Below are 16,972 nucleotides of genomic sequence, written 5' to 3'. Positions count from 1 at the left end.
CTGCACTCCTGGCTCCCCTGCAACCCCAAATATTGCGAGCCCCCAGCCCGGTTTGACCCTGGATCCTACCACCCTCGACACCGTCCTCACTACGCCCTTCCAAAATTCCTCCACGCTGGGCATGCCCAGCACCTATGGGTGTGGTTTGCTGGGCCCCCTGAGCACCTAACACACCTGTCCTCACCCCCAAAAAAACAGCTCATCCTTGTCCTGGTCATGTGTGTCCTGTGCAGCACCTTAAACTGTATGAGGCTGAGCCTCACGCACAAAGAGGAAGAGTTCACCCTCCCTAGGGCATCTGCCCACGTCCCCTCCTCGATCTCCTCCCCCAATTCCTCCTCCCACTTGCCTTTCAGCACCTCCACCGAGGCCTCCTCCTTCTCCTGCATCACCTGGTATGTTGCCGAGATCTTCCCCTTTCCAACCCACTCCCCCGAGAGCACCCTGTCCTGTACCGTGCGTGGTGGCAGCAACGGGAATTTCCACCACTTGCCGCCTGGCAAACGCCCTTACCTGTAGATTTGTGGGATCTTGCTGTGTGTTCATTGGCTTCTGTGTTTCCTACATTACAACAGTGTTTACACTCCAAGAGTATTTCATTGGCTGCAAAGCACTTTGCGTTATATAGCGTGAAAGGCGCTATATAAATGCAAGCCTTCCTTGCAGTTTCTTTGGGATCTCTGTCGTGTTTTCTTAGACATATCCAATATCCGGAGAGGTGGTGGCATGGTGATATTGTCACTGCACTGATAATCCAGAGACTCAGGGTAATAATGCTCTGGGGATAGTTTATGCAGTGGGTCAGGATTGAACGCACTAGCAACAGCGCCGCTCCCGATAGCCCCAGGGAAATACTCAGCGAGTCCGGTAATAATAGCTTCATTGAGAATTTGGAGGCAGTTTTGCCAACACTTCGGGTTGGGGCAGGGTCAAGGGAAATGCCGATTCAGGGGAACCACAGATTTGAGCCAGGGAGGTGGGATGGAAATTTTTGGAAATGGGAGGAGAAGGGGATTAAGACAACCAAAAGATTTGTTTCTTGGGGTCGGTTTGCAGGATTGAAGGAGCTGGAAGCGAAGTATGGGCTGGAGCAGGGGGAAATGTTTAGATACATGCAGGTTCGAGATTTTGCCAGAAAGGAGATACAGAGCTTCCCGGAGGAGCCGGCCGCTACATTACTGGAGGAGGTGCTGACAACAGGAGGGGGACTGGAGAAGGGGGTAGTGTCAACGATTTACGTAGCTATTTTGGAAGAGGAGAAGGCACCACTGGAAGGGATCAAAGCAAAGTGGGAGGAAGAGCTGGGAGAGGTTATAGAGGAGGGGGTCTGGTGTGAGGTGCTCCGGAGAGTGAATGCCTCCACCTCGTGCGCAAGGTTGGGGTTGATACAGCTGAAGGTGGTATACAGAGCACACCTCACGAGGGCGAGGATGAGCCGATTCTTTGAGGGGGTAGAGGATTTGTGTGAACGTTGGGGGGGGGGTTGCTATTCACGTTTATATGTTTTGGTCCTGTCCAAAGCTAGAGGATTACTGGAAGGAGGTTTTTAGGGTACTTTATAAAGTGGTGCACGTGAAACTGGACCCGGGCCCTCGGGAGACCATATTCGGGGTGTCGGACCAGCCGGGGTTGGAAACGGGTACGGAGGCAGATGTTGTAGCCTTCGCCTCGTTGATCACCCGAAGGCGGATCCTGATAGGTTGGAGAGCAGCCTCTCCACCCTGAGCCCTGGCGTGGCGGGGAGACCTGTTGGAATTCTTGACTCTTGAGAAGGTTAAGTTTGAACTGAGGGGAAGGACGGAGAGGTTCTACAATTCATGGACATTATTCATTATGCACTTTCAAGAACTGGATAACATCGAATATTAGTTGGGGCGTGTGGGTGGGAGGGTTGGGGGGGGGGGGGCTGTGTGTGTTAATGGCGACTATGGGTGATTCCTGATTCCTTTTTGTCATTTGTTTGTGTTAACATGCGGGCTAATGTTTGGGGTTTGGTGGGAGGATGGGATCGTTGTTATTGATATGGGGATTGACATATTTGTTATTGATTATTGTTTATTGTTGGTGGGTGTAAATTGGGGAGAAAATGTGAAAAAGGAGGAGAATAAAAATATTTTAAAAAAAATAATGCTGTGGGGATGTCAGTTCGAATCCCACCACGGAATGTGAAATTTCAATTGCTGTGGTCAAATGTTGACCACGAAATTGTCGATTGTCGTAAAAACCCAACTGGTTCACTAATGTCCTTTTGAACAAAATTTGCCGTCCTTACCCGGTCTGGCCTACACACGACTCCAGACCCACAGCAATGCGGTTGACACTTAAATATCCTCTGAACGAGCGATGCCCAAGAATATAAAAATATATCAATTTTCTCCTCACCAAACTCTCTCTCCCTCATCTTCACAGCTAATTCAGCACTTTTGGAGTGTAGTCATTGTTGTAATGTCAAAGTGATGTGATGATTGATGAGGGAATCTTGTGTCAGCGTGGTAAATGTTATTTTCCTCCTGATTTTTATTAAAATGCAGGGAGTCGTATTATATGCATAGTCTTCTGGGTTCATGCAAACAGAGGCATTGCAGATTACACTTGGTGCAGTTTCATCAATTAAAGGCAAAATTGCGATTTGAGAATTCAGTTCCTAAATATCACCACATGTGTGAGCTAATATAAAACAAATTTCACAAACTGAATAGTAATAAAGGGGTTTATACAATTGACAATTTTGCTCATCGCTGGCCGCTTTCTGTTTCAGAGCCATCATCAACCATTTTAATCCTAAAATAGAGTCGTATGCGGCAGTTAATCACATCTCACAGCTCTCTGAAGATCAGGTATGTACTGCTGATATTCTTCATGTACGTTTGGTTCAGTTTGCTTTCGTGCCTCGACAGTTCTGATGTTTAGTGCAGTTTGGTTCTATTAACCCTCTGTTGTTCCATTTAGCAATTATTGGATTGGTTTGGTTTGGTTTATTGTCACGTGTACCGAGGTACAGTGAACAGTATTTTTCTGCGAGCAGCTCAAACAGATCATTCCGTACATGAAAATAAAATAAAATAAAAAGAAAATACATAATAGGGCAACACAAGGTACACAATGTAAATACATAGACACTGGCATCGGGTGAAGCATACAGGGGTGTAGTACGTCTATTGGAGGCAACACTCCCAAGCCAAGTCCCTTCCTCACTTGACGTCTACAGCAACAACATTGCAGAAAACAGCACGAAGAAGTGACAATATTGGCCGGATCCTTTTCCCCATCTTTCCTTGTCCACCCTGCTCCCCGCCCCTTGGCCGTTCCTATCCCTTTGCCTTGACCCCTCTCCCCTCTCCCCCGACCCCCTCTCCCCTTTCCCCGACCACTCTCCCCTTGTCCCGACCCCTCTCCCCTTGCCCGTTCCTATCCCTTTGCCCCAAACTCTCTCCCCTTGCCCAGCCCCTCTCCCCTTGCCCAGCCCCTCTCCCCTTGCCCAGCCCCTCTCCCCTTGCCCCGTACCCTCTCCCCTTGCCCTGACCCCCTCTCCCCTTGCCCCGACCCCTCTCCCCTTGCCCCGACCCCTCTCCCCTTGCCGCGACCCCTCTCCCCCTTGCCGCGACCCCTCTCCCCTTGCCCTGACCCCTCTCCCCTTGCCCCGACCCCTCTCCCCTTGCCCCGACCCCTCTCCCCTTGCCCCGACCCCTCTCCCCTTGCCCCGACCCCTCTCCCCTTGCCCCGACCCCTCTCCCCTTGCCCCGACCCCTCTCCCCTTGCCCCGACCCCTCTCCCCTTGCCCCGACCCCTCTCCCCTTGCCCCGACCCCTCTCCCCTTGCTCCGACCCCTCTCCCCTTGCCCCGACCCCTCTCCCCTTGCCCCGACCCCTCTCCCCTTGCCCCGACCCCTCTCCCCTTTCCCCGACTCCTCTCCCCTTTCCCCGACTCCTCTCCCCTTTCCTCGACCCCTCTCCCCTTTCCCCGACCCCTCTCCCCTTTCCCCGACCCCTCTCCCCTTTCCCCGACCCCTCTCCCCTTGCCCCGACCCCTCTCCCCTTGCCCCGACCCCTCTCTCCTTGCCCCGACCTGTCTCTCCTTGCCCTCGCGCCGGCCCTATTCCCTTGCCCTGGCCCCTCTCCCCTCGCCCCGGCCCCCCTCCCCGTGACCGCCCCTCCCTCCCTCCGCTGACCGCCCCTCCCTCCCTCCGCTGACCGCCCCTCCCTCCCTCCGCTGACCGCCCCTCACCCGCTCTCGTGACACCACCGACCCGTGACCTCCCCACCATCCACACCCCACTCTGCTGCCCCTTCCTACCTCCCTCCAGCCCCTTTCTACCTCCCTCCAGCCCCCTCCTACCTCCCTCCAGCCCCCGCCCTCCCTGTCCTCCGCCCCATCCCTCCCTCTCCTACCTCCCACCCTCCTTCCCCATGTCCATTGATCAACTCCTCTTGCACCATCCCCTATTTGTGGAAGGAGGAGCAATCAAGTGGGCTGGATGGTGTCGAGCTTCTTGAGTGTTGTTGCAGCTGCACTCATCCATGAAAATGGGGAGTATTTCATCACACTCCTGACTTGTGCCTTGTAGATAGTGGACAGGCTTTGGGGAGTCCGGAGGTGAGTTTATTTGCCACAGGATTCCTAGCCCCTGACCTGCTCTTGTAGCCACAGTATTAATGTGGCTAGTCCAGTTCAGTTTCTGGTCAATGGTAACCCCAGAATTCAGTGATGGTAATGCCATTGAAGGTCAAGGGGCGATGGTTAAATCCTCTCTTGTTGGAGATGGTCATTGCCTGGCATTTGTGTGGTCCGAATGTAACTTGCCACTTGTCAGCCCAAACCTGGATATTGTTCAGGTCTTGCTGCATTTGCACGTGCACTGTTTCAGTGTCTGAGGAGTCGTGAATGGTGGTGAATGTGGCACAGTGATCAGCGAACATGCCCCTATCTGACCTTATCTTGGAAGGAAGGCCATTGATGAAGCAGCTGAAGATGGTTGGGCCTAGGACACGACCCTGAGGAACTCCTGCAGTGATGTCCCGAAATGACCTCCCACCACCACAACCACCTTCCTTTGTGCCGGGTATCACTCCAACCAGCGGAGAGTTTTCTCCCTGATTTCCATCGACTCCAGTTTAGCTGGGGCTCCTTTATGCCACACTCGGTCAAATGCTGCTTTGATATCAAGGGCAGTCACTCTCACCTTACTTTCTATTCACCTGTGCTATTGGCATTGCATTACATACTATTTTCTATAGTTGATAATGTTTCCCCATTTGAAATTTAACGGTAAGAGCACCGATTGAAAGGCTTAATGTGTTTAATGTTTATGTCATTGTGAGCTCTGATAGCTGATTGCAAGCCCTTGATTTCTGGTCTTCTCTTGGAGAAGATGTAAACCTTTTCCATTTGTATCTTGATTCCGTCACTGACTGTGGGAAGGTTAAATAGGGCAAATGATTTGCTCTTGCATGGATTGGCAATGTTGATCGCCCCAGGGACATCCCATAACAGGCAGCAAAGTACACTGGGTTATGCAGAAATTTATGGGATGTCGCACTTCATTACGTGCCCTCTCTGTTGTGACTTGAAACTCCTTTTTAACCTTCGTTGAATATTCTGTGTTTCCACTTTCCTTGCACTTGATCATTTTTTAATGCAGATGTATCTTTCCCTAATATTCTGCCTCCTTGCTATGCTGGGGGTGGACTGATTGGGGTATGATACCACAGGCTGCACTTCCCACTGGAATGAATTTTAAATTCATTTTTGCGATGTGGCAATTGTTGTTTCCCAACCCTAATTGCTCCTGAGAAGATGGTGGTGCAATGACAGAATTCTAGAATTCTGACCCAGCGGTAACCAGTCAGGATGGTGAGTGAGTTGGAGGGCAACTTGCAGACAATGGTGTCCCCATGCGACTACTGCCCTTGTTCTTCTAAGCAGTCGAGGTCGCTAGTTTGGAAGGTTTGACTGAAGGAGCCGTGGCAAGTTGCTGAGTGGCGGGAGGATAATGAATTGTGTTGGTGCCAATGGGGAGGGAGGCACTTTACAGGGAACTTAGTCCTGTATAAAAAAGCACTTTTGAAGCCAGTGAAATACTTCTTCAAGTCCAGCCACTGTTGTAGGAAACACAGCAGCTCGTTTGAGCTCAGAAAACTCCTGCAAACAATGTGGGTTGAGGGATGAATATTGACCATTTCAAAATAGTGGCCATGGGATTTTTTACGGCCATCTGAATGGGCAGACGGGGATTCGGTTTAAAGGTGGCACCTCTGACAGTGCGGCACTCCCCAACTCATCCTGGTTGTTTATGCTCAAGGTTCCGATGTGGGACTTGAACCCAAAACCTTCTAATCAAAGTGACCCATGGCTGACACCACGAGTTGGATTTTCCCTCTGGAGGTCGGTAGAAATCTGGAGGACAGGTTCCATTCTGGATCACAAAATTGGCCCCCAAGGCCAGCATGAGAGATGGTCAGCTGCCGGGTTTGTGGGAGTGGTTGTTAGACACTGGGGAAATGTGCCATATTCTGGCCCCAATCACCAGCCATTGCTGTGGATGCTGCCTGAGCATGGCGGATAAAACAAATTGAGAGGATCTTCATGATCTGAAAGTGGGCAGGGAAAATAGGGTAGGGAAAACGTTGGTTAGGAAAATTTTAGTTCTGCTCAGGACGTTTCTGTCCAAACTTTCACTTTTTGTTGTTGCATAAAATGAAACTGTTTCGGGGCTGCTGCCCTCGATCCCAGGTGGTGGTGCAATACAGACCTGGGTTGTAGCTGGTCAGTTTCAGAGACCTCCTAATTGTCTCCCACCCCCATGGAGATATCGGTGTCAGAAGATGAATTCTTAACAAGCTCCTTAATAAAATCTTTATTGTCACAAGTAGGCTTACATTAACACTGCAATGAAGTTACTGTGAAAAGCCCCTAGTCGCCATATTCCGGCGCCTGTTCGGGTGCACTGAGGGAGAATTCAGAATGTCCAAATTACCCAACAGCACGTCTTTCAGGACTTGTGGGAGTAAACCGGAGCACCCGGAGGAAACCCACGCAGACACGGGGAGAACGTGCAGACTCCGCACTGACAGTGACCCAAGCTGGGAATCGGACCCAGGTTCCTGGTGCTGTGAAGCAATAGTGCTAGCCACTGTGCCACCATGCCGCCTTAATGACCTCAAGCCGCCAATGACCAAAGTGACTTCACTTTCCCGCCTCCTCCCCCCTCGGGAAATCATCAGAATCAAGGACAGATGCAGCAGGCCACATACAGGTTGCCAGTGCCATTTTTCTGCTGTCTCACCTCCATTCTGTCCCCCATGGAGATCCATGGGGGTGGGCGACAATTAGGAGGTCTCTGATTTGGGACAGGAATATCCGACCAATGTGCATTTACCCCAAGATGCATTGTCTTAAGTGTTCCATTGTGAGCTAAGGATTTGGACCGTAATAACACCCCATTGGAGCCTGGCTACCGTAGGCGGCAATGTCTTGTCAACTTTTGAAACTTTGAAAACCGGAATAGCAGAGTATAGAATGTGAATTACTGGGGTTTGTGTAGGTGGTCACCCTTTCCAAACGTGAAAAAACCCGCCAATCGCAATTTTGCTGCCTTAGAATCATAGAATTCATAGAATTTACAGAAGGAGGCCATTCGGCCCATCAAGTCTGCACCAGCCCTTGGAAAGAGCACCCCACTCAAGCCCACACCTCCACCCTATCCTGGTAACCTAGTAACCCCACTTAACCTTTTTGGACACTAAGGGCAATTTAGCATGGCCAATCCACCTAACCCGCACATCTTTGGACTGTGGGAGGAAACCAGAGCACCCGGAGGAAACCCACGCAGACATGGGGAGAACGTGCAGACTCCACACAGACAGTCACCCAAGCTGGGAATCGAACCTGGGACCCTGGAGCTGTGAAGCAACTGTGCTAACCACTATGTGACTGTGCTGCCCCTGCCCTGTCTTCTGTGTGAGCATGTTTTAAATTCCTGCGCATCTTCCTGGCAGCAAGGCTCGTATCGCTTGCTTGATCCCATACACCAATAATATAACCCTAGAGATGTATTTCTGAACTGAAGAATTGAGGCCAACTCCTAATGTAGCCCTAAATATGGATTTATTAACTGAAAAAAGAAGGGGTCAACCTGGATAAGGAGTATAGCTTTAAACCTTCGTACTTGTTGTCCATTAATGGGAATTGAACAAACCTTATAGCCACTGTGTCCAGGAATAGAAAAGCCTCATGGCAGCCAATTTAACTCGGGGAACTCGAACACCTCAGGAAAAGGAGTTAAAAAAATAGCATTAGTAAGACGCTATTGTGTAGAATCTACCCTAGCTGTGTTCCTTTTCAAAAATAAATTAGTCCCACTTCTGCAGATATATAATTCAGATATATGACGCCTCCAGCCCTGACGTTTCAGTGAAAGGGAAAATGCCTGAAGTTGCTTGTCTGTAATCACTCACCGGTTCCATTGATGGTCAGTGACTTCACTGCCCCAGTGCGGGTGAGAATTCACAGAGAAAAAGGTTGGGTTGGAAGAGGACCAGGTCACTCACTAACGCGTGAGCCTGATCATGGCCAATCCTGTATCTCAGCTCCATTTAGCCTCCTTGCTTCCATGACCACTTGCATAAGGGTATTAATAATCACAGTTCTGCCAATTTCAGTTGGCCTCAACAGCTTTTTGGGGCAGAAAGATCCAGATTTCCACACACGTTTTTTATGAAATGCTTCCTGCCATCACGCCAGAACAGCCCAGCTCTAATTTTAAGAGTGATGAGTCCAAGATGCAAAACTTTGGCAAGGTGCTTCCGTTGTTGGCAATGTTACATTCTGTGCTAACAAGCGAATGTTTAATTTTAAGGTTATTCCTCTTTGTTCTGGGCTCCCCACTAGAACAAATAACAAAGAAAATTACAGCACAGGAACAGGCCCTTCGGACCTCCCAGCCTGCGCCGATCTAAACCTGATCTACTTCCCTCTGTTTCCCGCCTATTCATATATCTGTCGAGATGCATCTTGAATGATGCTATCGTGCCTGCCTCTACCACCTCCGCTGGCAAAGCGTTCCAGGCACCCACCACCCTCTGCGTAAAAACCTTTCCACGCACATCTCCCTTAAACTATCCCTCTCTCACCTTGAAATCGTGATCCCTTGTAATTGACACCCCCACTCTTGGAAAAAGCTTGTTGCTGTCCACCCTGTCCATGCCTCTCATAATTTTGTAGACCTCAATCAGGTCCCCCCTCAACCTCAGTCTTTCCAACGAAAACAATCCTAATCTACTCAACCTTTCTTCATAGCTAGCACCCTCATACCAGGCAACATCCTGGTGAACCTCCTCTGCACCCTCTCTAAAGCATCCACATCCTTCTGGTAATGTGGCGACCAGAACTGCACGCAGTATTCCAAATGTGGCCTAACCAAAGTCCTATACAACTGTAACATGACCTGCCGACTCTTGTACTCAATACCCCGTCCGATGAAGGCAAGTATGCTGTATGCCTTCTTGACCACTCTATCGACCTGCGCTGCCACCCTCAGGGTACAATGGACCTGAACTCCCAGATCTCTCTGTACATCAATTTTCCACTGGACTCTTCCATTGACCGTATAGTCCGCTCTTGAATTAGATCTTCCAAAATGCATCACTTCGCATTTGCCTGGATTGAACTCCACCTGCCATTTCTCTCCAATCTATCTATATTTTGCTGTATTCTCTGACAGTCCTCCTTGCTATTTGCAACTCCACCAATCTTAGTATCATCTGCAAACTTGCTAATCAGACCACATATGGTCACGGGAGCAATAGGTCAGAAGGTGAGAGCATTGAGGGAGAACTAGGGAATAGGGACAGTGGGGCTCTGAGGCAGAGCAGACAGGGAGAAGTTGCTGAACACAGCGGGTCTGGTGGCCTGAAGTGCATATGTTTTAATGCAAGAAGTATTACGGGTAAGGCAGATGAACTTAGAGCTTGGATTAGTACTTGGAACTATGATGTTGTTGCCATTACAGAGACCTGGTTGAGGGAAGGGCAGGATTGGCAGCTAAACGTTCCAGGATTTAGATGTTTCAGGCGGGATAGAGGGGGATGTAAAAGGGGAGGCGGAGTTGCGCTACTGGTTCGGGAGAATATCACAGCTGTACTGCGGGAGGACACCTCAGAGGGCAGTGAGGCTATATGGGTAGAGATCAGGAATAAAAAGGCTGCAGTCACAATGTTGGGGGTTTACTACAGGCCTCCCAACAGCCAGCGGGAGATAGAGGAGCAGATAGGTAGACGGATTTTGGAAAAGAGTAAAAACAACAGGGTTGTGGTGATGGGAGACTCAACTTCCCCAATATTGACTGGGACTCACTTAGTGCCAGGGGCTTAGACGGGGCGGAGTTTGTAAGGAGCATCCAGGAGGGCTTCTTAAAACAATATGTAGACAGTCCAACTAGGGAAGGGGCGATACTGGACCTGGTATTGGGGAATGAGCCCGGCCAGGTGGTAGATGTTTCAGTAGGGGAGCATTTCGGTAACAGTGACCACAATTCAGTAAGTTTTAAAGTACTGGTGGACAAGGATAAGAGTGGTCCTAGGATGAATGTGCTAAATTGGGGGAAGGCTAATTATAACAATATTAGGCGGGAACTGAAGAACATAGATTGGGGGCGGATGTTTGAGGGCAAATCAACATCTGACATGTGGGAGGCTTTCAAGTGTCAGTTGAAAGGAATTCATGACCGGCATGTTCCTGTGAGGAAGAAGGATAAATACGGCAATTTTCGGGAACCTTGGATGACGAGAGATATTGTAGGCCTCGTCAAAAAAGAAAAAGGAGACATTTGTCAGGGCTAAAAGGCTGGGAACAGACGAAGCCTGCGTGGAATATAAGGAAAGTCGGAAGGAACTTAAGCAAGGAGTCAGGAGGGCTAGAAGGGGTCACGAAAAGTCATTGGCAAATAGGGATTAAGGAAAATCCCAAGGCTTTTTACACGTACATAAAAAGCAAGAGGGTAGCCAGGGAAAAGGTTGGCCCACTGAAGGATAGGCAAGGGAATCTATGTGTGGAGCCAGAGGAAATGGGCGAGGTACTAAATGAATACTTTGCATCAGTATTCACCAAAGAGAAGGAATTGGTAGATGTTGAGTCTGGAGAAGGGTGTGTAGATAGCCTGGGTCACATTGAGATCCAAAAAGACGAGGTGTTGGGTGTCTTAAAAAATATTAAGGTAGATAAGTCCCCAGACCTGGGATCTACCCCAGAATACTGAAGGAGGTTGGAGAGGAAATTGCTGAGGCCTTGACAGAAATCTTTGGATCCTCACTGTCTTCAGGGGATGTCCCGGAGGACTGGAGAATAGCCAATGTTGTTCCTCTGTTTAAGAAGGGTAGCAAGGATAATCCAGGGAACTACAGGCCGGTGAGCCTTACTTCAGTGGTAGGGAAATTACTGGAGAGAATTCTTCGAGACAGGATCTACTCCCATTTGGAAGCAAATGGACGTATTAGTGAGAGGCAGCATGGTTTTGTGAAGGGGAGGTCGTGTCTCACTAACTTGATAGAGTTTTTCGAGGAGGTCACTATGATTGATGATTGATGCAGGTAGGGCAGTGGATGTTGTCTATATGGACTTCAGTCAGGCCTTTGACAAGGTCCCTCATGGTAAACTAGTACAAAAGGTGAAGTCACACGGGATCAGGGAAGGGCAGGCAAGCTGGATACAGAACTGGCTAGGTCATAGAAGGCAGAGAGTAGCAATGGAAGGATGCTTTTCTAATTGGAGGGCTGTAACCAGTGGTGTTCCACAGGGATCAGTGCTGGGACCTTTGCTCTTTGTAGTATATATAAATGATTTGGAGGAAAATGTAACTGGTCTGATTAGTAAGTTTGCAGACAACACAAAGGTTGGTGGAATTTCGGATAGCGATGAGGACTGTCAGAGGATACAGCAGGATTTAGATTGTTTGGAGACTTGGGCGGAGAGATGGCAGATGGAGTTTAATCCGGACAAATGTGAGGTAATGCATTTTGGAAGGTCTAATGCAGGTAGGGAATATACAGTGAATGGTAGAACCCTCAAGAGTATTGAAAGTCAAAGAGATCTAGGAGTACAGGTCCACAGGTCATTGAAAGGGGCAACACAGGTGGAGAAGGTAGTCAAGAAGGCATATGGCATGCTTGCCTTCATTGGCCATGGCATTGAGTGTAAGAATTGGCAAGTCATGTTGCAGCTGTATAGAACCTTAGTTAGGCCACACTTGGAGTATAGTGTTCAATTCTGGTCGCCACACTACCAGAAGGATGTGGAGGCTTTAGAGAGGGTGCAGAAGAGATTTACCAGAATGTTGCCTGGTATGGAGGGCATTAGCTATGAGGAGCGGTTGAATAAATTTGGTTTGTTCTCACTGGAACGAAGGAGGTTGAGGGGAGACCTGATTGAGGTCTACAAAATTATGAGGGGCATAGACAGAGTGGATAGTCAGAGGCTTTTCCCCAGGGTAGAGGGGTCAATTACTAGGGGGCATAGGTTTAAGGTGAGAGGGGCAAGGTTTAGAGTAGATGTACGAGGCAAGTTTTTTACGCAGAGGGTCGTGGCTGCCTGGAACTCGCTACCGGAGGAGGTGGTGGAAGCAGGGACGATAGTGATATTTAAGGGGCATTTTGACAAATACATGAATAGGATGGGAATAGAGGGATACGGACCCAGGAAGTGTAGAAGATTGTAGTTTAGTCGGGCAGCATGGTCGGCACGGGCTTGGAGGGCCGAAGGGCCTGTTCCTGTGCTGTACATTTCTTTGTTCTTTGTTCTATATACCTTCGTCCAGATCATTTATGTATATCACAAACAACAGTGGTCCGAGCACGGATCCCTGTGGAACACCACTAGTCACTTTTCTCCATTTTGAGACACTCCCTTCCACCACTACTCTCTGTCCCCTGTTGCCCAGCGAGTTCTTTATCCATTTAGCTAGTATACCCTGAACCCCATACAACTTCACTTTTTCCATCAACCTGCCATGGGAAACTTTATCAAATGCCTTACTGAAGTCCATGTATATGATATCTACAGCCCTTCCCTCATCAATTAACTTTGTCACTTCCTCAAAGAATTCTATTAGGTTTGTAAGACATGACCTTCCCTGCACAAAACCATGCTGCCTATCACTGATAAGTCTATTTTCTTCCAAATGTGAATAGATCCTATCCCTCAGTATCTTCTCCAACAGTTTGCCTACCACTGACGTCAAGCTCACAGGTCTATAATTCCCTGGATTATCCCTGCTACCCTTCTTAAACAAAGGGACAACATTAGCAATTCTCCAGTCCTCTGGAACCTCACCCGTGCTCAAGGATGCTGCAAAGATATCAGTTAAGTCCCCAGCTATTTCGTCCCTCGCTTCCCTGAGTAACCTGGGATAGATCCCATCCGGACCTGGGGACTTAATGCCTTTTAGAATACCCAAAACTTCCCCCTTCCTTATGCCGACTTGACCTAGAGTATTTAAACATCTATCCCTAGCCTCAACATCCGTCATGTCCCTCTCCTTGGTGAATACCGATGCAAAGTAGAACATAGAACATGGAACATTACAGCGCAGTACAGGCCCTTCGGCCCTCGATGTTGCGCCGACCTGTGAAACCACTCTAAAGCCCATCTACGCTATTCCCTTCTCGTCCATATGTCTATCCAATGACCATTTGAATGCCCTTAGTGTTGGCGAGTCCACTACTGGTGCAGGCAGGGCATTCCACGCCCTTACTACTCTCTGAGTAAAGAACCTACCTCTGACATCTGTCCTATATCTATCTCCCCTCAATTTAAAGCTATGTCCCGTCATTAAGAATCAATTAATACTCATTAAGAATCTCACCCATTTCCTCTGACTCCACGCATAAATTCCCTCTTTTGTCTTTGAGTCGGCCAATCCTTTCTCTAGTTATCCTCTTTCTCCTTATATACAAATAAAAAGCTTTGGGATTTTCCTTAACCCTGTTACCAAAGATATTTCATGACCCCTTTTAGCCCTCTTTATTGCGCGTTTGAGATTTGTCCTACTTTCCCGATATTCCTCCAAAGCTTCATCAGTTTTAAGTCGCCTAGATCTTATGTATGCTTCCTTTTTCATCTTAGCTAGTCTCACAATTCCACCCGTCGTGCATGGTTCCCTAATCTTGCCATTTCTATCCCTCATTTTCACAGGGACATGTCTGTCCTGCACTCTAATCAACCTTTCCTTAAAACACTCCCACATTTCAAACAGCTGCTCCCAATCCACATTTCCTAGCTCCTGCCGAATTTTGTTATACTTGGCCTTTCCCCAATTTAGCACTCTTCCTTTAGGACCACTCTCGTCTTTGTCCATGAGTATTCTAAAACGTACGGAATTGTGATTGCTATTACCAAAGTAATCACCAACTGAAACTTCAACCACCTGGCCGGGATCATTCCCCAATACCAGGTCCAGTATGGCCCCGTCCCGAGTTGGACTATTTACAGGAGAGTTGCTCCAAAAAACTCTCCTGGATGCTCCTTAGAGGAAATGATTTCTTTCTATCAACCTCATAAACGCATTTAATATTTCAAACACCTTGGCTAGATCGATGCCGAAGAATGAATCCTATATACAATATGCAGCTGTGATTCTCCCCGGCCAGTTCTCTCTCTTTTTGGTGATCTATTTTTGAAACCTTTTGCATTTGCTGTTTCCTCCTCCACCTGCACAACTGCTGGAGATTGCGGGGATTGAGGGGGGTGGGGGGGGGCGGGTGTTTATATGTATCCAAGACTGGCTGTGTTTTCAATCTTTGGTTCAGATTTTTATCACTTGTGCTTTTACTTTTTAACCTCCTTAAATGTAAGGCTGTGTAGCCATGGAAACGGGTCTCCAGCAGCAGCGTGACCCACAAGGTCTTGGCTGTGACAGCAGTGTTACACTTAAACAATCAGCCTGACTCCAGTGTGTAAAATAGACAGAATCAGTGACTACGGCTGGGTAAAATTCCCTTCTACCTTAATTACATCTTGTTTTTCTGGGAAGTGCTAGAAGCAGCGTGAAGGTCAGTGGTGCAGGACAAGCACCAGGGTGAGGATGAGATCGGTGAGAAGATAGGTTCGCCTAAATTTAAGTTTTGAAAGCCTGGGTGAGTCTCAGCCCTTGCAATTGTTGAAAAGGTTTGAGGTTCCTACTGCTGGCATGGGGGTGAGCAGGGGCTTGCAAGATGGATGAGTAAATTGTCCATGGCTGCATGGTACAGAACACTGTTCAAGTGGGAGGAGTAAATAGGATTGTTGTGGTAATAGGGAACAGTATAGTCATGGTGATAGACACTATTCCCTGCAGCCAAGAGTGAGAGTCCAGAGGACAGTGTTGACTTCCTGGTACCAGGGTGCGGGACATCTGCTCAGAACTGGAGAGGGAGTTGGAGTGGGAGGGCAAGGATCCAGTTGTCATGGCCCACTTAGAAACCAATGACATAGCTGGGACTAGGAAAGAGGGTCTGCATAGGGATTATAAGACCATAAGACCAAACTTTTTAGGAGCAGAATTAGGTCATTCGGCCCATCGAGTCTGCTCTGCCATTCGATCATGACTGATATGTTTCTTATCCTCATTCCCTGGTCTTCTCCCCGTAACCCCTGATCCCCTTATTAGTCTGTCTTAAAGTCACTCAGTGACTTGGACTCCACAGGCAATGAATTCCACAGATAGGGCAGCACGGTAGCATTGTGGATAGCACAATTGCTTCACAGCTCCAGGGTCCCAGGTTCGATTCCGGCTTGGGTCACTGTCTGTGCGGAGTCTGCACATCCTCCCCGTGTGTGCGTGGGTTTCCTCCGGGTGCTCCAGTTTCCTCCCACAGTCCAAAGATGTGCAGGTTAGGTGGATTGGCCATGATAAATTGCCCTTCGTGTCCAAAATTGCCCTTAGTGTTGGGTGGGGTTACTGGGTTATGGGGATAGGGTGGAGGTGTTGACCTTGGGTAGGGTGCTCTTTCCAAGAGCCGGTGCAGACTCGATGGGCCGAATGGCCTCCTTCTGCACTGTAACTTCTATGATAAAAAACCACCCTCTGGCTGAAGAAATTCCTCCTCATCTCAGTTTTAAAGGATCGTCCCTTAAGTCTGAGGCTGTGCCCTCGAGTTCTAGACTCTGCTACCAGTGGAAACTGTAGTGATCTCTGTATATGTAAATACATGATTGGTTAATGTGCAGTCAGTACAGTCAGATGATCATTAGAGGGCAACACTAACAGGGAGTATATAAGCAAGCTCTAGCTGAATTCCCGTTCTCTTTGTGTGTGTTGTAGCTGGAGAACAGAAGTGTAGCAAGCTCAGAGTGTGTAGTGTACTATATTCATTGTTAATTTAATTGAATCTTAGCTAATTCGACTACTAGTAAAAATATTAAAGAAAACAACTCAAGTATATTAATTTGTTACTCAATAAATAATTTGTCATCACTGGAAGACTTCAAGTCTTCATCATCAAAGTTAAGTTTAACTTGGCATAACAAATGAGTAAGATATATTACTCCCAAGTAATATAACAGAAACATCTTCTCCACGTCCACTCTATCTAGGCCTCTCAGTATTCTGTAAGTTTCAATGAACCCCCCCCTCCGCAATCCTTCTAAACTCCATTGAGTACAGACCCAGAATCCTCAACCGCTCGTCATATGACAAGCCACTTCATTCCTGGGATCATTCTTATGAACCTCCTCTGGACTCTTTCCAAGGCCAGCACAAAATCTAATTAAGGGATTATGAGCAGCTGTGAGCTAAATTTCAAAGCAAAACCTCAAAGATTGGATTGTTACCTGAGCCATGAGTAAATTGGTGCAGAGTAAATACATTTAGAGGGATGAGTGCATGGCTCAAAGACTGGCGTGGGAGAAATGGGTTTTTATTCATGGGGCACTGGCACCAGTACTGGGGAAAGTGGGAGCTGTACCACTGGGACGGTCTTCACATGAACCATGCTGGGGCCAGTGT

At 48.3% G+C, this 16,972-nt stretch overlaps 1 protein-coding gene across 1 annotated transcript in view; it reads left to right on the top strand.

Annotated features, from left to right (window-relative positions):
• armh3 (armadillo like helical domain containing 3) overlaps positions 1-16,972 on the top strand; it is a 193,922-nt gene that overhangs the window by 140,751 nt on the left and 36,199 nt on the right. The window contains exon 24 of the mRNA XM_072479710.1: positions 2,759-2,837. Coding sequence (XP_072335811.1) covers positions 2,759-2,837 — 79 coding nt within the window. The remainder of the gene's footprint in view (positions 1-2,758; positions 2,838-16,972) is intronic.

This window comes from Scyliorhinus torazame, chromosome 16 (assembly GCF_047496885.1).
Source record: "Scyliorhinus torazame isolate Kashiwa2021f chromosome 16, sScyTor2.1, whole genome shotgun sequence".
NCBI classification, from domain to species: domain Eukaryota; kingdom Metazoa; phylum Chordata; class Chondrichthyes; order Carcharhiniformes; family Scyliorhinidae; genus Scyliorhinus; species Scyliorhinus torazame.
The sequence above is the reverse complement of the archived record's forward strand: the minus strand, read 5'-3'. Positions and strand labels throughout refer to the sequence as shown.